Consider the following 22,479-nt stretch of genomic DNA (forward strand, 5'->3'; position numbering starts at 1 on the left):
AAATTTTTTTGAAAGCCAGATTTCAAAAAGGAGAGACAGAGGAAGATCTTAATCCACGGGTTCACTCCCCAGGTGCCCTCAATGGCCAGAGTTGAGCTTATCTGAAGCCAGGAGCCCCAGGAGCTCCTCTGGGTCCCCCACTCAGGTACAGGGTCCCAAGGCTTTGGGCTGTCCTCAACTGCTTTCCTAGGCCACAAGCAGAAAGGATACAAACTGGGGCCCATATGGGACCCCAATGCAAGGCAAGGACTTTAGCAACTAGGCTACCATACCAGGCCCTCCCACGAGTAAATCCTATGCACATCTTTGACCCTTTTCACCCTGATCAACTGTGTAATCATCATCAAAAATAAAATTTTAAAAATAATAATTTATGCACATAAATATTCACCACTCACTGTTATTTGCACCAGAAAAAAAGAGAGAACCTAAAAGATCCCTCAACAAGGAACTATAATTGAGGAAGTTTTAGTTAGCCCACATTTACACAGTGGATTACTACACAAACAGTTCAAAAAATAAAGACCTACCTGTACTTCAATGGAACTTAAAGCAAAACGTATCTCAAATATGTCAAGGATACACACATACACAAGCATGTCTATATGCTGTTCAAAGTCCCAAGAGCTAAGCACCATTATTTCTGCAGGGTGGGTACTGGGCAGAAAATAAAGAAAACACAAAGACTTTAACGTAGGACTATATACACTTGACTACTGCCAACGGTTCTACAGCTTATATCGGTTCTACAGCTATGAATGCTTTTTAACTAAAGGATGCGATGTTTGAGAAATAAAATATTTTGTAGAATGCATTAACTGTTACTAGTATGAGCACTAGGAAAGTCTACATTATAGCTAGAATCAAAGTTGCACAGTACACTGCTGAAAAAAGATGAGTTAAACCAACAATTTAACAGGAACAATAAGGTATTTTCAGTCATGAAGCAGACTAACACCTCCCAGGGGACACTGGTAAACTTAGAATGCCCATCAAAATCACCTGTATCTTTCTCTGTTGGCACATTTGGGAGGGTTGTTTTTCAAATCACATGCCCAGAATCTTATCAGAAGCTCAAGGACTGAAGTGGAGCGCAATGTCAAGCAAGTGCTTCCTAGTTGCACACAGCAATGACACCTCGGCCTCCTGTGATGACACCATGCTATGTGCAACAGGCTCCCGACGCTCCAGACATGTCAGCAACATCTAAACACCAAACCTCCGACATCTCCCAAAGCTGCTGAGAAGCTCCTTTTGAGGGCAGGGGGAGAAGAATGACCCACCTTTCCTTACGTGCCTCTCTAGCCTGCATTCCCGAGGAACGGGAGATGGTCACCGGCTCACAATGAAATGCACAGGGCAGCAGTCGCTGACTGCAATTACCCCAGAGAATTCGCATTCTACTTACCAGTATTAGTGACAAAACAAAAACCCACCAAGATTATGAAATCACGATTAGCTGAAGCCACCTGTCAATCCTGCAGTACTGTCAAGAGCTATGTGCTTGATGATGTTTGCCTAGTTTTTTAACCTACAGACATGTATCTACACCAAAGCATGCAACACAAAGAAAGTTCCAATAACACTGACACAGCGTAAGAGGTGAACAAATATAATGCTGTGTCAGTAATTGTGTGAGATTGCCAAATCAAAGGCAAAGTAACAATAACAGGAGAATCTGTAGAACAATCATGTTAAATTTTATAAATTCCAAAACTATATTTAGTTTTAAACAATAAGACAAGGTATTACTTAACAGGAACTACATATAACAATAGAGTTGGAGGGAACACCACCACAGTTAAATCCATAAAGTAAAACACTCCATAACCAGACAAAACATCATAAAGTTAGACAGTGGGAAACCTGTTTAAATCCTAATTAGATGCCAGCATAGAAAAATGGTTGGAAAGAACATTTTTATGATAATTGGGAAAACCTGCATATGAACCAGCTGCTTGATATTAGGGAATTACTTTCCCTATGACAAGGGTAACTGGGGTACATTTAAGGTGAGAAAACATAAAGCATCTTTTAAAAATATTTATTTGAAAGGCAGAGTTAGAGGAAAACACACACAGAGAAACAGAAACCTTCCACCTGCTGGTTCACTTTCCAGACGGCTGGAATTGGCTGAGGCTGGCCCACATCAGGAATTCATTCCATGTCTCCCACAGGGGGCAGGGACCCAAGCACTTGGGCATCCTCCATGACTTTCCCAGCCACACTGCAGGCAGAGCTGGATCAGAAGTGGAGCAGCCAGGACAGGAGCTGGTGCCCATATGGGATGCTGGAATCACAGGCTTAGTTTGCCACGCTGCAACCTGGCCCCTACAGCACACAGAGGCAGTACCATGAAGTTTACAACATACCTTGGAATTCAGCCTCATTTATATATACATGAGGGTATAGATCCACAAATCAGTATTAACTGAAGCAAGTATTTTTTTAAAAGATCAATTATGAAATCTAGGTGGAATCAGGAATGACAATGTCAAATTCTTTTAAGTCTCTGATTCACCTGAAAAAGATTCATGCTAAGAACTGTAAAACTGGAGCTGGCATTACAACATAGTAGAGACCCTCCTGAGACACCAGCAACCCACAGTGGCGTGTAAGTCCCAGTACCAACTGCTGTACTTCTTTTTTTTTTTTTTAAAGATTTATTATTATTATTATTTTTCCTTGGAAAGGCGGATATACAGAGAGCAGAGACAGAGAGGAAGATCTTCCGTCCGATGATTCACTCCCCAAGTGAGCGCAACGGCCGATACTATGCCGATCCGAAGCCAGGAGCCTCTTCCGGGTCTCCCACACGGGTGCAGGTTCCCAAAGCTTTGGGCCGTCCTCGACTGCTTTCCCAGGCCACAGGCAGGGAGCTGGAAGGGAAGTGGGGCTGCCGGGATTAGAACCGGAGCCCATATGGGATCCCAGGCGTGCAAGGCGAGGACCTTTAACCACTACCACTTGTGCCACCGCGCCGGGCCCCCAACTGCTGTACTTCTACCCCAGCTTCCCGCTAACGCATCTGGGGAGGCAGAGAAAGATGGTCCAAGTGCCTGGAGCCCTACCAGTATTGTGGGAGACCCAGATGAAGCTCCAGGCTATTGGCTCCAGCCTGGCCCAAGGCCAGATGTGGCAGCCATTTGGAGAATGAATCAGCGAACAGAAGATCTGTCTCTATATTTCCCACTATCTGTAAGACTGCCTTTCAAATAAATAAATCTTTTGAAAATATTTTAAAGTTTTTTTAAAATAAAACACTGTAAGATTATACTACAGTCATACTTATTCTCTCCGAAAACAATCTTTAAACAGGATTTTATTAATAAAAGAGCAAAAAAAAAAAAAACCTAGAAACTAAAGACTCTCTCTACCAGCCAAGCTCATTTAGGTTTCATCATGAGGGTCTGTGCTACTTGCAAAAATCCCATGTCCTATGTAACTTGAATATCTGCTGAGTACAAGCACTCGTGTGTTTGCATTTTCTTTAACTGTTCTTACATTCTTTCTCTTAACTGCTCCAGATAATCACCAGACATGGTAGTATAATGGACATAAATAAAAGCTAAAAAACAACTCACAGAGAAATCCTTAACATCCTTAAGAAAACACTTGGCAGCACAGCACACTACAACCAACAGTCTACTTTCTTTTAATACACAATCTCTCCCTCCACAGAGACTCCTCCACCTGCTGGGCAGATGATGGCGATGCTGTTCCAGCATAAATAATGAGCTTCACAAAGGTCCCACAGAAAACATTTTTGTGTATATGAACTGCCTTCTGCATAAAGCATTCTAGAAAACAATTACATCCTCCTTCCTGAGCACTTTATGACACATCAGGGATTATTCATATTCTTCTTGTAATCTGGTCATATTATTTTGTTAACCCAAATTTATAAATTAGGAAACACAGCATTATAAAGCTAAAAAGCTAAAAGATGTGTGTATATTTTGCCATGAATAAGGTCTACAATCTTTTTTCATGTGATAATGTTCATTTTATAATTCTTCATATATGTAAAATCTTAATTTTCAAAAAGCCTAATACAGGTTACTAGTCAGTGCACAGATCAAATATTCAGAACACTGTTTTCTGTTGTCCTAAAATAGCACCTGTCTCCTGCCCCACCCCTCATCCTCATGCCACACCAAGGCATGGCAGGTAAAAGCCACTATGACACTCAGCATGATTTGTGTCTTGGCTGCTCCGCTTTCAATTCAGTTCCCAGCTAGTGGCCCTTGTGCATGGGATGCAGCCACCCAAGTGGGATAGTGGAATAAAGCTCTGGCTTCTGCCTGGCTCAGCACTGGCCATCGAGGCCACTTAGACCTCAAACTCTGACATTCAAATAAATAAATGAGATGTCACCTATCACAGCTGTAAAGCTTCTCACTGTTTTTTCTTATAAAATGGATTTGGGGGGCAGCACTGTGGTACAGTGTTATCACCTGCAATGCCACGATCTCATTTGAGCAACACCTAGAGCCTCAAATGCTCCGAGGAAAGCAGTATAACACGGTCCAGGCACCTGGGGCACCAGGCACCTGCCACCCACCTGGGAACTCAGGTGGAGTTGAAGCCCCCAAGTTCAGCCTGGCCCCAGCTCCAACTGTCTGCACCATTTGGGGAGTGAACCAATGAATCGAAGACCCTTGTCTCTTCACCCTTCTCTTCCCCAACCCCCTTGCCTCTGCCTTTCAAATAAATAAGTCATTCTAAAAGATATGCTTGATAAAATGCTATAAATTGCATAATTTCTCAAAGAACAGAATCCCAGTATAATAAGGGAACAAAGAAAGAGAATCAAATTAAAGATGATGACATTAAATTCAACAATTTCCTAGATTTGACCCTGAAACAAAAGGGAAAATTGCTGAAACCCAAATAAAGTCTGTAGTTCCTTAACTGTTCTGTACTGATATTAATTAATTAATATTAATACCATCCACTCTATCAATGTTAATTTCTTCATTTTGATAACAGCATCATGGTTATGTAACTTTAAAAGTAGAGGAAAGTAGAGAAAGAGTATACAGGAATTTTACAACTTCTCTGTAAATCTGAAATTCTCTCAGAATGTAGTAACATGGTATCTGAGGTGGCTGGATCTGTTTACATCAACAAAACATTCAAGGAGTGGGGAGAAGTCAAACACTGGTCAGGTGCCTGAGCTTCCCGAAGGTGTGACCAGCCTTCCTGCCCCAAGGCCTCCGGCACTGGGCACTGAGCGCTGGCTCGTGTGAGGCTCCAGAGTGGGGTGCCCCACCCTGTTTAAAGGCCCATGCTGTCTTTACACCTCGAAAGGACACGCTTTGCCTTTCCCTAGGTTTTCTTTTCTTCGCTATCATAACAGAAATAACACACTAGAACCAACAATGCAAGTTACAAAAGATACAATCACTCAGGTTCCAGAAGTAAAAGAATTTTAAACTTTCCTACAATTTTACCAACAAGAGCATCCCATCAGTGTTTAGGGGAACCAGGTAATCCATTGGTAGCTACTTATTCCACTATGATTGGGTGAAATTCATCCACATGCTGACAAGGTCAACAGCAGTGAAATCTACAGGAGCCTCTGTATTCTTCCCTTGCCCATCACATTAGTCCATGCTGCTCTGCCCCCTCCTCCTCCTCTCACAAAAAAACACTTGATTTAACTCAGATGAAGTAACAAAAGCAATCAATCTCCTCTCCAATAAATACCTGCGTTTCAGTTGCCCGCTTGAGGACAAAGTATAGAAGACACAGAACAGAGCTATTATGTAATGCATGTTAGGAAACATCCTTAACTTCAGCTGAATCACCAAGTTCATACGTTAAGAGAAACACCCCTTTCAGACAAATCTCAGCAAAATGGTTTTAATTCAACATGCTCATGAAAAGGAAACTTGGAATAATAACACTGCTTTGGCAAATGCTGAGTGGGAATATCAATACTGCTATCAGAAATGTAAATTCAACAGCAATACCTTTCTGAAGGGCAACTGACATTTTTAAGATTTGTTTATTTTTATTGAAAAGGTAGAGAAGGAGAGACAGAGAAAAAGATCTTTCATCCACTGATTCACTCCCCAAATGGACACAATGGCCAGAACTGAGCTGATCTGAAGCCAGGAGCTTCTTGCGGGTCTCCCATGCCGGTACAGGATCCCAAGGCTTTGGCTCATCATCTACTGCCTTCCCGGGCCACAAGCAGGGAGCTGGATGGGAAGCTGAGCAGCCAGGACAGAAATTGGTGCCTATATGGGATCCCGGTGGATGCAAGGCAAGAATTTAGCCACTAGGCTATTGCACTAGGCCCCCAGGCAGTTGATGTTTTAACTATGCTTTCTTAGGCTTTCTTCATTTTCCTATCTTCTCGAGTCCACTGTCTTGAAACTCTACCCAAGACCATTTTCTTAACATGTTCTCCTCAGAAGATCTAAATGCTGATAAACTGCACATAAATTTTGCCCTAAATTCGACTAAATATTCCTCTTCAACACTGTGAACTATTCTCGAACCTGCAAGTCGCCCTCCGAACCGCTCCGCAAGCCCATCATCCTCAACTGTCCCCACCCACCCCCACCTGCTCACTCCCCAAAAGGAGAGCAACCTATGACTCCACGCTCCCTGACTGAACCATCACCGGCCAAAGGCAAAAGTGATATCCTTCACAGAGGGCAGGTACAAAGATCTAACTACCACAGCTGGAATAACCTCAGTAAACAGTAACAAGAAAATTACTAGACATACTGTTACAGCCACCTTACCCTCTTCTAAAGGAGCCATTAAAACGCAACCCTTCTGCCCCGTGTACAGGCAGACACAACGTATAATCAGGTGAAAACTATAAAATTCTACAAGCTCATTTTTTTTGTAAACAAACAAGTATAATTAATATTCATAGTTCCAGATTTTGGTGACTGCAATGTTCAACAGATGGTGATGGAATTGTAGATTATTTACCTGTAAATGTTCAGTTGGCTAAATAAATCAGAATATTTGAACAAAAAAGATTCCACTGCATTCACAGAGAAAAATTTAAACCAGTAATCCTTTAGCATTACTAGAGTACTAAGTATGAAATGAGAAGATGAAGTAGGCAATTATCATTCTTTTAAGTGAAAACATGACCTTATTTTATAAGAGGAAAGGTTTCTGACAATCGGTGAAACCTTGCAATGTCTCCAAGTTCTGATAAATAAACTGTCCTCATGATGGGAAGACAGCTTCACAGACAAGACCCTCTTTTGTATATCTGACTTTCCAATAAATATAAATTAAATATTTTTAAATAAATAAGTTTTCAAAATGCACACTTAGAGATCAAAACACATCATCCACTATTTTGCTTTCCTAAGGGCACAGAAAATACTTTAGTACTAAATAACTGCATGTTTAATTGTTAATTTGTAAGTTTTTTAGTTCAAAACTTTAAAAAATAAATTTTAAAATATAAACATTCCTGTTTTAGCCATCTTACTCAAAACCTGTTTATAAAAACCTTTAAAATATTTGGGAAAGAAAATTATCTAAGGGTCTAAGGAAAAAAAAACCTCATTAGTAAAGTTTTTAACGTTCTACAGATGATAAAAATCACTTGCAGAAACTAATGAAAACAAGGAATAAAAAGTAGACACCATAGGGCCTAGGGTGGTCGCTCAGCGGCTAAATCCTTGCTTTACAACCATCCGGATCCCAAAAGGCCACCGGGCCATGTCCCAGCTGCTCCACTTCCCAGCCAGCTCCCTGCTGGTGGGCTGGGAAAGCAGTCCAGGATGCCAAAAGCCTTAGAAGCCTGTACCCAAGTGGGAGACCCGAAGAAGCTCCTGGCTCCTGATATCAGATCAGCTCAGCTCCAGCCACTGTGGCCACTTGGGAAGTGTCAGTGAATGGAAGCTCTTTCTCTCTGCCTCTCCTTCTCTCTGTCTTTCCAACAAAAACAAATAAATCTTAAAAAAAAAAAAAAAAAAAAAAAAAACAAGGACGAATATCAGTGTAATTACAGCACAGTGGGAAACTGCAAACTGAGTACACACACAGGCAAAGCGGCCTTAGTAAAAATGGGAGATTTTATGCTTGTAAAGAAAGTCACTGGAAGAGATTAACACGGGGCAGTAATAAAACATTTTTAAGTCTTTGACTTTGTGGAGAAAGTTGGACATGGGTAGGAACAGAAGCCAAAAGCCTATATAAGGAGACTAAAGCAGTAGAGGTGAGGAAACAAAGTTTCAGATCCTGGGAAGACTGGCTCACAGGCTGAAGGGGATGGCATGGGCAAAAAGGAAGAGACACTGACTCGATTACAAAGAGAAAAAGGGCTGGGTGGGGAGAGGCTGGGAGGGTCCTGGGAATTCAGGGTTTATGCCTTGATAACTCTGAGGTGTCTGTAGGATAGCCAAGAGTGTATCTGGATCTACATCAGAGGATAGGAGTCGGTGGCCTGTTGATGAAGCTCAGCATCCTGACCTGGAGTGTGTATGAAACACAAACGCAGAGGCCACACGTGAGAGCGCCGGATCCGAATGACTGCCAAGCCATGCTGATGGCAACTAGAACGTGAAAACCACTCCAGTAAATGCAAAGTTTTTAAGATCTATTTCATTACCTCAAGATACAACTCCTTTTATAAGAAGAAGAAAAAAATATATTGAACAACATGCTATGATAATGGCTAGACAATTAGAGATTTATCTAATCTCTGGAAACAAGCATTACAGAAGAAACGTTGCACTTAACAAATCATTTTTTGAAATGACATTTACCAAAGGCTACTTTGAAGGTAATTTCTCTATTTCACAAACATTCTCTTGCAAAATACACAAGGTTCAGAAAGAGCAGCTTGTCCATGGGACAGATCATCAATAACAGAACAAAGATTTAAAAAATCAAAGATAACACCAATCCCAGCTCACCATCCTAAGAAAAGACACCCACCTCCAAAGAACTCGCCATCTGTGACACATCATGTGCAAAAATAATTAGAAAATCTTGTGAGAGTCTTAAGGGACATGAAAGGACAGTAAGAGAAATTTTCTACTACCTAGAAGTTTCAGGATGGTAGGAACTACAAATTCTACCTTCCAAAGTATCCATGAAAACATAACCAGGCAAAGTCCTAAGACTTCCTAACTCAGTGTGGAGGCTCTATGCAGAGGCAGGCTCATTCAGCAAAAACACCCAGCCTAGGCGCTCCCTGGTCTCCAAAGGCCCTGTGTCAAATCCCACGTCAGCTATCTGCCTCATGTCACAAAACAAGTCACTGGTGGCTAATCCTCATGAGGACACAGCATTTGACAGGAAAAATCCATACACACACTGAAGAAATAGGAACTATTACTTGTAATTGTTACTGGAAGAACATTACAAATGCTAATCTATTGCTGCCTGAAATTTCAACTGCTGAATTTATTTTTATTTTAGGTGGATATTCCAAACCACCTCAATACTTCAGTAAAATGTTTACAAGTGCTTTACCAACCCTCCCCAACACCCCCACCCAGAACCCACGCCCTCAATACAGACTGGCGCTCAGTCGGGGCTACTGCTTACAGATGCTCACTAACCCAGGCCACCCTCACTGGAGGAAGCTGTGCCTCGTCCAACTCGAATCTGTCATTGACGGAGCACTGGCCCTGCATCTGGGCACTGACCTAGGTCCTGACAATACAGAGTGAATAAACAAACTCCTGGCCATATTAATACTCACATTCTAACGAGATAAACACATTAAACAAATCAAGTTATTGGCCAATGATTTGCACTGCCTAAGACAGTGGTACCTTGTAAAGCTGGAGACCGGCTGTTTCACACAGGGTATGGGGAAAACCTCTCGTATAAATAAAGGGAGCCCGTACTCCAACACCTGGAGAGGGGAAGCCATCCCAACAGGGCTGACCAGCAAAGGCCTTGGGCAGAGACCCTGAGCAGGCTCTGAACGCACAGCAGGGCCACTAAAGCCGGGGAGCACAGAATGAATAATGGAAACAGTGGGTCTTCTTAAACCCTGGAACGAGGGCCTGGACCAAGTGCTGATGGTGAGCTGGACCTCAGGTTTAACACAGACCCCCACATGATCTGCTGGCCGGCTGCATGCGCACGGCGAACTCTGCAAAGGTTTAGGGAAGTGCAGTTACCATGAGCTACCACTGACAAAGACAGAGATGCAATTTCATTCTCCCTGAAAGCAGCAAAGTGTCAGCAGACACTCAAATGTTAACTCGATAAACTCCTCAAATCAAACAGGGTAAACTCAACAAACTGGCCTCCATGTGCTTCAGTACTCCGTTAGTCATGTCACTAGTCAGACAGACTCCGCCATGATCACACAGCTTAACTGCAGGTGCTAACATAAAAACCTCACACCGGGACATGGCAACTAATCCTACAATCGCAAGAATTATTTCAGCTTCAATTCTGGAATTCTCCTGGCTACAAGAACAATCAGCTGTGAGAGCTCTGACAGCTAGAGCACTCTTAACACCCAACGTAATTAACCTGTTCATTAATGATGTCACATTCCTGGAAGGTTCCACAGTGCAAAGAGAACTCCCTGGGCCAGAAGTAATTGAAAATTATAACACCGCATGATAAATGTTCAGAATGCGGCAAGACTGAACAGGTTCCCTAATAAAATAAGCCATATGTCATTAACATTTTTTAAACGGAGTTTTTAGCTCAGTCTGGGGGTGTGAAACTGTGTCCCAATCAGCGAACTTAAGTTTCACTGATGGGAGAACCGTGGGTGCCGTCCCAAGGGTTCCAGCATTTCCTAACTCGGCGCCCTCACTCGAGCTCCAAGAAGAAACGCAAAGTTGGCAGGCCCCTTTTCAAAGAAATTCGCCTAAAATAAAAAAAAGCCAGTACCCTTACTTCCTCTCTGATTATGTTTTAAAAACCTCAGCTTCAGACGTGTCACCTCTCTCCACATTTGTTTTCCTAATGTTATACCACCCCCCCAACACACACACACACACACACACACACACACACAACCTTAATTTTTAAAGAAAACGTGCTTACAATTTTGGGTGACAATCCTGCTTTTAAAAATCGATCACTGAGACACGCTAATCATACTGAATTTAGCAACAGGCAGTACTTTCCGTCTTCCTATCAGGCGAAGGCCTTGAACCAACCCAAACAAATCTGCTGAAATGCCAGCCAGATTCCCCAGGTCTCGCCCGCGCTCTCCCCTCCCCCCGCCCCGAAGTCGGCCTGGAAACTCCACGGCCACTGACCCCGAGCACACCCCGAGCCAGGGTGGCCAGCCAAACAATGACTGCCAGGGGCAGGGCGCGGAAGGGCCAGGCTTGCAGCCAGCACCAGCACCCGGCAACGCCGACACCCCCGCGCCCATCAGAGCCGCGAGGCAGCCTTCCCCGGGCGAGGGGCGACCCGAGGTTCCCGCGTGCCCAGGACGCGAGGGGCGCCCTCCTGCGAGCCGCCCACGCCGGGGGTCCCAGAGAACCGAGAGCCTACAAGTTAAGCACCCTCCGAGCAGGGGGACCCCCCCCCTTCCCAAGAAGCCGCTGCTTCCCAAGGAAGACGGGCCGAGGCCGGCGGGCGCGGGGAGCCCCCAGGTTCCCATTTGGGAGTCAGTGCTAAAATCAGGGAAGCCCCCCGAGTCGGGCGCGTGCGGGGGGTGCGAGGGGGAACCCGAGTGGGGGTGGAGATGGGAGCCCCAAGGCCAGGCGCCAGGCTCCGGGGTGCCCCCCGAGGGGGCGAGGACGCAGAGCCCGGGAGCGCGCGCACCGGGCACGGGAGAGGGCGCCCTGGCCTGGGGAGGGGGGACGCCCGCCGGCCACCCCGGGGTGGGGGGATCAGGGTAGGGGTGAAGGTGCCAGCCCGCTCCCCGCCCCCACAGCTCACCATGTAGAGGGTGAAGGGCAGGCCGAGCAGAAAGAGCCACAGGTAGAGGTGCAGCGCGTTCACGAAGGTGGCCTGGTGCGGGTCGTAGTACCAGCCCCCGCTGAGCGCGGCCCACACCCCCTGCCGGAGGATCTGCAGCGTCTGCGACCCCATCCCCACCCGGCGCCTCCGCCGCCGCCGTCGCCGTCGTCCCCGCCCCGGCCCCAGCTCGGCCTCGGTCCCCGGAGCCTGCAGCCGCCCCGTCTAGCCCCCTCCGCAGCCCCGGGACAGCGGGCCGGCGTCTCGGCGGTCGTTAGTGCTGCCGCAGGAGGAGGAGGAGGAGGAGGAGCAGGAGGCAGCGAACCGGGAGGAGGAGACCCAGGAGGAGGAGGAGGAGGCGGCGGCGAGCGGCGGGGCGGAGGAGCGCGACGACGACGACGACGACGACGAAGAGGAGGAGGAGGAGACCGGCCTCCTGAGCGCCGCCGCCGCCATCTTGTCTCCTCACAGCCGCAGCCGAGCCAGCGTCCGCCGTCCGCGGCCCACCAGCGCCCCTCGGCACAGCCGCCGCCGCGACCGCCCGCCGGCCGCCGCCCTGGGCCGGGCGGAGAAGGCGACCCGGAGCCTGACGGGGACGCCGAGGAAGCCGCGCCCCCTCCGGCTCCTCCTCCTCCTCCTCTCGGCGCCTCTCCGCCCCCTGGGCCGGCTCCCCGCGGGTGCGTGCACCGCCGCTTGCCGCGGGCGCCTCCTGCTGGCGCCCGGGAGAAGCACGCGTGGACTCCTCCCGGGCCGGGGGCGGGGGTTGCGCAGAGCCTGGACCCGGGGTCCTTGGTAAACCATCCAGGCAAGTCCATTGAGCATCATCCCCTAAGCGGGGTCTTTCTGACTTGAAATCGATACATCTTGTCTTCAGAAAAGCACCCTGGCTGACAGTGGTGTTTATTATTAAAAGATCTCTAACAGCTGAGGTGTTGGCCCAAAGTCCTGGAAGAGTTAGGCACGGCTGATGACACGGTTCAAAACTCAGACATACCCGGTTTGAATAGGAACGGTGCTGGTCCTTGGCACGGAATTGGAGGCTCTGAAATGGGAAAAATAAGCCACATCCAGGACCGGGAGGCTTTGCATCTGCCAAAAACAGAGGAAGTAATAATACAAGGTGGAAGAATGGGTGGGGTAGACAGCTCATGTCCATTGCCCTTATCTTTGAAAGTTGTAACTAGTAGCCGTTTTTTATCAATGGGCCCCTCTAAACAAGGTTGAAAGGTTCACTATGACTGCACCCCAAGTTAGAATAGAGTCTTGTACCTTTCTTTTTATAGCAGCAAAAGCTGCAAATCGTGCTTGGCTCTGGGTAATGTTTATTAAGCATGTCTGATCTCATTGAATGAAAATTTTTAAAGGAGTTTGAAGTTTATTGTAGCTATAAAAGTGTTTTATATTCCCGGATTAAAGTTGCTATAATTAATGAGGGAAGCAAGAGCGCCAAAAGAAACGGATGATGGTTAGAGAGAAAAAAAACCACTGAAATACCTCCTCGGTGCTGTACCATTGTACTGTTTGGACATTTTCACACACCCCTTTTATTTGATCTTTGCAACACTTTGTGAGAATGGTGTGGAAGCTGTCTTTATGGTACCGATGAAGAAACGAAGCTCAAGGAATCTCCGTGATTGCCCAAGGTGCCGAAAGTCGTGCTGCTGACACCATCTCTCATCCAAGCCTCACGGACTGAACTTCGTCAGCACTCTTGGGAAAGAGTTTGAGCTGATCAGTAGCTGTTCAGTGGCCCCTGGTTATCTTACCTGTGGTCAACTTTAATGTCTGACCGCTTCTCAGAGTACAGGCATCAACATCATTGGAGGTGTGTTCAAAATGCAAATTCTCAGGGTCAGCGTTTTGGCAAAGCGAGTAAAACCACCGCCGGCGCCACTGGCATCCCATAGGAGCACCAGTTCTAGTCCCAGCTGCTCCACTTGCTATCCAGCTCACTGCTAATGACCTGGAAAACCAGTGGAAAATGGCCCTAGTGGTGGGGTTCCTGCACCCTGCAAACCCCCGCCCCTGGCTGCCACCCTGGGTCACACGGATAAAGCAAACCCTCCTGACTCCTGGCTTTAGCTGGCCCAGCTCTGGTTCTTGTGGCCAGTTAGGGAGTGAACCAGCAGATGGAAATTCAACCTCTCTGTCTCTCCTCCTCTGCCTGTGACTCTGATTTTAAACAAACACATACATCTTTTTTTTTTTTTTTAAATGTACGTTGTTAGGCTTGAGACAATCTCTGAGCGAGGGGGTGGTGGGGATGAGCAATCTATCACTGGATGTTAGTTTAAGCTTTTAGTTAATTTACTTACTTGAGCTCCCATCAGCTAGTTCACTCCCGGGGTGCTTGGGGTCGAAGCCAGGAGCCGGGAACTCAATCCAGGTCTCCTTGGGAGGTGGCAGGGACCCAAAATTAGAGTCATGACTGCTAATTCTAGGTTCTGCATTAGCAGGAGTCTAGAGTCAGGACTTGCAGCCAGCTGTCAAATCCCGGTACTCAGGTATGGGAGACGAGCATCTTAACCAGCATGTTCACTTCCAGGTCAAACAACCACCCCATCAATCTGTTTTAACAAGCTTTCTGGAAGATTCTGGTGTATCTTAAAGGCTATCACTGTAGAACTCTGTCCCCAGCCTTGATTTATCTTCTTTTACCATGAAGTCACCAGGTTCCAAAAAGATGCCTTGAAATTAGGTGAATAGATTACCAAAATATACTCAACGATATGTCTAAAATCATAATTAAGATTGAATAATGACGCGAGGCACTGTAAAGTTTGATTTGTTTCTCCTGGAGACAAACAAGCTCTCTGAGGTTTTGGAAGTTGATCCCAAGCTTTCCAGCACAAAGAAAGATGTAAACAAGGATAAAATTCCAATACCACATCGGTTTCCACACCAGCAAGTATGTACAGTGGTTTCATATAAAAGGATTAACAGTAAGAAGGGGGCTGGGGAGTCATGGAAACCAGAACTGGATATATTTGTGAAACAAAATGCAGATCCAGCTGGCATGATCAGTGTTCAGCCAGGAGAGCGTATTTGGAGGGAATGGAACCGGCAGCAGGCCAGGAGGGGAGCCCCGAAACAGGCTGAATGTACGTTATAAACCGATGGACAGCTGGAATGGCACCTCAAGACATCCAGGAGCAGGCCAAACTTGGGGGCAACCGTGGCAAGCATTGGAAAATCATGGCAGCATTGAGAAAAATGTGCAGTTTCACAAGTAGCAGGGACCCAGTCTTAGGGGACATCTGGGGACTCCAGTCCCTGCAAGGAACAGATAAATAGGATTCAGGCCCTTAAGCTGATGCTCTGGGCATGTTTTGAACATGTGAAAGACAGCACGAGACAAACTAAACAAGAGAGCTCTCTGCCTAGATTTCACTCTGAGCCAGGTTGCCTTATGGGTTTGTACTGATCTCTAATTCCCCTGCAATATGGCCAGGATCCAACCCAGAGCCTAGAGACCAGAATCACACGGCAACAGCTCCTGGGTGATGAAGAGTCAGCAGGATGGGCAGGCCCACAAGGTAGAAAAAGCAGTGGCAGATTTCATCTTTCAGCTCGCAACTGACTAGAAGCATTTTAGGAAACAATGCTGAACAAATGGACTTGGGGGAGTTAGTGATTGAAAGAATCCAATGAACAAGGCTGACCTTTGCAAATGACTGAGTCAGGCATGGGGGGGAGAGGGGGGAGCATGGGTCCCTGCCGTGCTTTTTAACTGTGGCTTTCAGAAATGTTTATAAATGCTGCCACAACAAGCTTCCTATTTCATAAACAGGAAGCCAAAGCACAGAGAGGTTGAACGGTTTGCCCCAGGTAACAGTCTCTGTCATACTTATCACACAAAGCAGCAAGAGAAAAATCCAGAGATCTTATTTGCTAAATGTTAACCCTCTTCACCACACAGAAAAGCCATGCTTAATGTGACACTTAGCATGTCAAAGTTAGCAGCCACGACATATTACCAAAGCACCAGCCATCTTTCGGCTAATCCTATCACAATTATGTTTCCTGACCAGCTCATTGGCCCCTCGAGGACTGAGTACATCCTCTAGTAAGTCCTGTCTCCTTCCTGGAGGGGACAAAGCCGACTGTACAAACCGTTCCGAGTGTGCCCAAGCCCTCTGCAGGACCTGGGAGTACACGCTGCAGCTCTGGCCAGTGGCTCTGACAGGGACCCACGTCAGGCATCACGGCCCTGGGAGCTTGGGCACAACCCAGATGCAGCAAGTAGTGCTGTATTCCCTCAAAACCGGCTCCTCTTCCTCATAGCGAAATGGATCTCTCCAACTAGGCTCCAACGTGGACCCACCTGCGCCCTCCCCCACGGATGCGTCGACTCTACTTTCTCCTTATCAACCATCCTAGCAGACGTCCTCCTCAAGCCATACCCAAGAGCTCTTACGGCCATCAATCCTCTTTGAAACCATTCCACCTCCCATCAACGATTTAATCTCCCTGATTCATTTCTCTTAAAAGCCTTTAATTCCCTTCAGTCACCTACAAGGCTAACAGTGCGTTCCTGAGCCAGGGGTTCAGGCTCCCCCACAATCTGAGTCACTATCTTCTCTGCCTTAACTGCACCTGCTCAGCACGAAACCTTTTCATCAGTGACTATCAGCATTCTTAATTATTTAATTCTTTATAGTCATTAGCCCACCCACTTATTACATCTGCCTTACACTCTTACTAACAGTAACTGCCTTACTTCGTTGTTCTTATTTTTTTCTTTAAGGTTTTTTTTTTTTTTTTTGGAAAAAGTAGATATACAGAAAGAAGGAGAGGCAGAGAGAAAGAGCTTCCGTCTACTGCTTCATTCCCAAAGTAGTCACAATGACTGGAGCTGAGCTGATCTGAAGCCAGGAGCTTCTTCTGGGTCTCCCATGCGGGTGCAGGCTTCCAAGGCTTTGGGCTGTCCTCGACTACTTTCCCAGCCTACCAGGGAATGGGAAAGTGAAGCAGCAGGGATACTAGCAAGGACTTTAACCACTAGGTTTACCATGGTGGGCCCAACTGCCTTACTTGGAAAACCAAACCCCTTCACCTGCCTCCTAAAATCTTCTATGACAACTCCAGATCCATGCATCTAGGTTTTGAACAGCCTAGGGCACTTATAGTTCCACTCATTTAGCACTTAATTGTATGCTGCTTTATATCTCTCCCACTAAACCCTACATCCCTTGAAGACAAGGCACTTCTCAGCATGCCCTGTCGTGCCTTGCAGAGAAGTTGTTAACATTAATGGACACTCAATTTGTATAAATTTCAAAAATAAAACACAGAAATCAATGACTTTTCAATGAGCGCTTTTGATTTACTTTAGCATTCATTCAGTAGCTTTTCAACCTTTAAAAGCATTTTACTGAGTCCAGTAGTTTAGCTTTGCAGTTAAGCTTCAGGTTGGGAAGCGTGCATTTCAACCAAGGGTCTGGATTCACGTGCCATCTGTACTCCTAACACCCGGAAGTTGGCAGGCAATGGCTCATGTCGTTGGGTTCCTTCCACCCATGCCGGAGACCTGTTCTGACCTGTCTGCTCCTAGCAGTGACCCCAGCCATGGCTGGCATTTGGAGAGTGAACTGGCAGATTGGAGCACCCTCCATTTATCTGTCTCACTCTTAGTCTCCCAAATCAATAAATTATAAACCTCACCAACAGGGTGATACTATTTTTAAAAAGCAGTTAAAAATCACAGCTTTCCACCAACTTAAAAGATCAGGTCTAGGAAGGAAAAAAATATGGAATGAAGATGAGGAGAATTAAAAACAGAAGAGAAATGCCCTAGAGTCCTTCCCTGGGTCTGTGCTGAGCCATTTGCTACCTGCCACTTTTAATCACACTTAGGAAAACAGATGTCAAAAACAGAGTGGGAGGATGACTCCCCAAATCTCACCTAACAGTATAAACTACTAATATCAAAATATGAAGGTATGTAAGTTAAATTAAAAATATTTCTTTCTACCTAGGAGGCCATCTTTTGTGGACGTCTCATCCCAATCTACTTTTACTCTAAATGACAATGCTAAACAATGTATATATACTTTAAGTTGGCACTGACTAGCCCAGCATTCTCATCATAGTTCTACGCCAGTCTGAGAGGATCTTCTATTAAAGCTCAGAAATGCAATTCCACTTTTCTTAAACTCACATAGCACTTTTGGGACAAGGCAGTGAAAGGAAATGGGAAGTACACAGGATAGTGCAAAACTCCCCAAACTCTGGAAATCCCTAGAGCAGATACAAAATACACACACATTGTTTCCCAGCCTTTGACGTTAAAAAAAATTCTTTTGCAACTGTCGGATCTCTAACGTGTATAAGTATAGCATATTAATCAGCTTATTTACTTTTGTGTTTCAACAAGTGTAGTTCAAAAACTCTAGCAGGGGGTACCAGGCCAGCTCCCTTGCTCGGTGATTCTTTGAGGAGCCCTCTCCCCTCATGACAGCTGAGGCTGGAGCCATCTGAAGCACCTCCCTGCCGTCTTACAGAATTTGGAGTTATCACTTATGGAGACCAGATGTCTGGCACTTCTGGCATGGAGCACCAGGAACATTCCTTCATGGGAGGGCAGTGGAAAGAGCAGAGGATGTGAAACCAGGTCAACGTGTGTTTTTAATCCACCTTCTGCTACTTCTTAAAGAAATCCTTGCCCCAAATCAAGCAATGCAGAGTTAAAGAATCTCAGGCAATTCAATGCTGCAGACTCATTATAGCCTTGATAGCTGTAGCTTTATTTGAACAGCAAAATGAACATTCCAATGGTGTCATTAAAAAAAAAAAAACTTTCCCTTGGAGATTTTTTTTTACAGCTTTCTTTGTAGAAATCCTGCCAGTACATGGAAATGCATTTCTGACTAGTTTTGTATGTTCATTTAGTTTGGGTTTTTGAGTTTTGGTGCAGAGTTTTGTCTTGCCTTGTCTGTTGTCACTTGGATTCAGTAGCTCTAGATATATGTACCCATGTGTTTACTATGAACAGAAGGTGTATTTTGAACTCTAGGTGAATGATAGATCTGGGTCTCAGCAAGTACTTGGGCTGGTCCAAAGCAAGTCTGAAGCCAGGTAGCCAGGTATGAGGAGCTTTCTCTCTCTCTCTCTTTCTCTCTCTCTCGATGTATTTATATTGGAAAGGCAGATTTTCAGAGAGAAGGAGAGACACAAAGAAAGATCTTCCATCCACTGGTTCATTTCCCAAAGGGTGCAGAGTCCCAAGGCTTTGGCCCATCCTCTGCTGCTTTCCCAGGCCAGAAGCAGGGAGCTGGATGGGAAGTGGAACAGCTGGGACATCAACTGGTGCCCATATGGGATCCTTGCACTCGCTAGGAAAGATCAGCTAACCAAGCCATCGTGCCAGACCCCTTCTGTGTCTCCCACATGGATATAGGACCCAACAACTTGGGTTATCTTACGTTATTTTCCTGGATTATTAGCTAGAAGTTGGATCAGAAGTGGAGCAGCCAGAACTCAGACTGGTGTCCATATGCAATGCTGGCACTGCAGCAAGAGGCTTAGCATGATATGCCGTAGTGCTTGCCCCTGTCTTAATGATTTTTCGAATCTCACTTACCTTCTGGAGACATCCTCTCTATTCCCATTCCCACCAAAAAGCAGAAGCTGTCAGCCTGTCTTCAATTTCTTGTCTTCCTGCCTCACAATTTATCTACGTGAACCTTCATCTTTCCTTTCCTTTCTTTTCTCTCTTTCCTAGTGGAAGAGGTATCAAGCTGCCTAAGGAGTCTCTCACCTGTGCTCTGGGCTCTACCCCCTGCCATCTTCAAGTCACACTCACTTTGTTGCCCTTGGTCCATCAAGCATGGTAAGCTTTTTGTTTCTGGTACTCTTTTCTTCCATAAATAGGCGCTTTCATTCTTACACTACATTAGCTTCCACTTCCATTATTTTCTTCTTAACCAAGGTTCTTCCCTGTCCCTGCCCACCTCCCCCCCGCCAGGGTAAATTTTTTTCATTTGTTTAAGAGTATTTGCAGTCTATTTACACAAGATCAATCGGAATGGATGACATTGGGATTTCCCCTTTCAGTGTATGGAAATGTGGAATTTCTCAAAAATTACATGGCACATTTGTACACAGTGAATGGGATACAGGTCAAGTCTCTTGTGAAATTTAAACAATTTATTGTTTTTATTTGAAAGACAAAGAGAAAGAGGAGAGAGAGGAGAGCGAGAGATCTCCATCTGTTGGCTTGTTCACCAAGTGCCAACAACAGCTGGGGTTGAGTCATTCCAAAACCAAAAGCTGGAGATACTATCCAAATCTCTCTTGCGAGTGGTGGGGACCCACAGGCTTGAGCTATTACCTGCTGCTTCCAAGGCTGTGCGTCACCAGGAAACTGGAATAAAGAGTGAAGCCAAGAATCCAGAGCTCCAGAGTTGCACCTGCTGCAGCAAACACTGCCCTGGGCCACGTTCCTTTGAAAGAGTGAAAGCCGTCCCTCATCGCACAGGTCACCAGTGACCTCCTGCTTGCTTATCTGTAAGCACCTGTTTGTCCCAACTTCTGGAACATTACTCACAATTCTGGATTTTCTCTTACCTCCTTGATCCTGGACTCAAATCTCCTTTGTGAAATTCTTGTCTTCTTTATGTGCCTGAAACATTTTCATTAAATGAATATGGCAAAATAAAAGAAAGTCATCTACTCTTGGGGGACTTTTTTTTTTTTGAGCCAGAATTTCCTCCTAATCTGAGTCAAACAACAATCCTTAGCCTGTTGAACTACCAGAATATGAAAGCCAACTCCCACCCCGCTCCCCGTGTGGCGACTTAAAATATGCCACTGAGGGGACACTTGGCGGCTGAGACCCAAGACCCCCATACCCCATCTCAGAGTGCCTGGCTGAAATCCTGGCTCTCCTCTAAGGGCCAGCTTCCTGTGCTGTGCAAGCTGGGGTGGGGCAGGTGATGGCTCCAGCAGTGGCTCCCCACCGCCAACCTGGGAATCCTGGGCGGAGTTTCTGGCGCCTTGGCTTCCTGCAGACGCGGACCCAGGTGTCGGGCATTGGCAGACTGACTGGATGAGGTATCGTTCTCCACTTTTCACATTCGAATATTTTTTTAATTAAAAAAGAAACAATGACACCTCAAAAATATTGTGAAAATCATTGCCTTCAAGAACATGCAAATGATTTCTTCTTTAAACATGGCATCTGCCACCTAAATTTACTTTGGGGATTTTGTTTTAAATTACTTACCTCAATCAGCCTCAGATTTACTGGGGATTCTTAAATCCTGATCACTGGTTTATGAGGAGCTACTTATTTATTTATTTTATTTATTTAAGATTTATTTACTTTTCTTGAAAAGTCAGATATACAGATATAAAGTCAGAGAGACAGGGAGGAAGATCTTCCATCTGATGATTCACTCCCCGAGCAGCCGCGATGGCTGAAGCTGAAACAATTCGAAGCCAGGAACCAGGAGCCTCTTCTGGGTTTTTCACACAGGTGCAGGGTCCCAAGGCCTTGGGCCATCCTTGACTGCTTTCCCAGGCCACAAGCACGGAGCTGGATAGGAAGCAGGGCTGCCCGGACACAATCTGATGCCCATATGGGATCCTGGCACATATGACTGAAGGACTTTAGCCGCTAAGCTATCGTGCTAGGCCCATGAGGATCTTTTTAACTGAGTACTTACTTATTTGACTTACAGGCTCTTTGTCTTTTAAGAGTTTTTATTTCTTTGAAAGGCAGCATGGTAGAGAGAGAGGGAGGAAAGAAAAGGAGGGAGGTTCACTTCCTGAATAGTCACAACATTCAACTCTGGGCCAAGCTGAAGCCAGGAACCAAGCACTTCATCTGGGCTTCCCACACGGCTATTAGGGGCCTTAGGTACATTAGTAAGATATTGGTTTGGAAGTGGAGTAGCTGGGACTTAAGCCAGTGCTTTGGTATGAGATGCTGATTTTGATGTGCTTTTTTTTTACCGCACTGTGCCACAGGATTAATCCTGGCCTTTCCTGTTCTCTGCCAGTTCGACATGCTGGCCTTGATCTTTGGCCTTCTGATTTGAAGGAGTTCATTACATGTCAGGGGTGTCAGCGTATGGTCTGTAATAAAACCGAAACTACTGCCATCCAGTTTATTTGTCTTTTAACTTCGCTTAAGGATTTTTCCAGGCAGAGGTTTTGGATGTTATCAGAGTCAATGTGTCAGACTTTTATGGCTCTGGATAAAATGACATCATTAGAAAGGCCTTCTCCAGTTTCAAGTGAGTTCCTTCTGAGTAGCTTCTAATACTTTGATACCTTAGTTTTATCTGTTTAAACGTAATACCCTCTTAGAACTTATCACAGTTAGATGTGAAGAATAAATCAACTTTGATTTTTTTTTCCCCAGTTAATTGAGTTTCATTGTACGCTATTTCACAATAGCTTTGTCTTGTTTTGTGACATTCAAAATTCCCTATAAATTTTTAAAGCTTTATTTGTTTGAAAGATAGAGTGATAGAGAGAAGGGGAGAGAAACAGAGAGATCTCAGGTTCAAGTTCTCTCATCAAACGGCCACAAGAGCCAGGAGCCAGAAACTCCATTCTGATCTCTCACTTGGGTAGCAGGCACCAAAGTTC

General features: G+C 45.6%; 1 protein-coding gene across 3 annotated transcripts in view; it reads right to left on the bottom strand.

Moving 5' to 3' along the window:
- Window positions 1-12,212, bottom strand: part of PCNX1 (pecanex 1) — a 143,718-nt gene extending 131,506 nt beyond the window's left edge. For all 3 annotated transcript variants that reach the window (XM_040975359.1, XM_040975358.1, XM_040975357.1), the window contains exon 1: window positions 11,863-12,212. In XM_040975359.1, the coding sequence (XP_040831293.1) occupies window positions 11,863-12,015 (153 nt within the window). In that variant the 5' untranslated portion in view covers window positions 12,016-12,212. The remainder of the gene's footprint in view (window positions 1-11,862) is intronic.
- Window positions 12,213-22,479: the final 10,267 nt, after the last annotated feature.

This window comes from Ochotona curzoniae, unplaced genomic scaffold (assembly GCF_017591425.1).
Source record: "Ochotona curzoniae isolate NIBS_2020 unplaced genomic scaffold, NIBS_Ocur_1.0 contig_2688, whole genome shotgun sequence".
Classification (NCBI taxonomy): Eukaryota; Metazoa; Chordata; class Mammalia; order Lagomorpha; family Ochotonidae; genus Ochotona; species Ochotona curzoniae.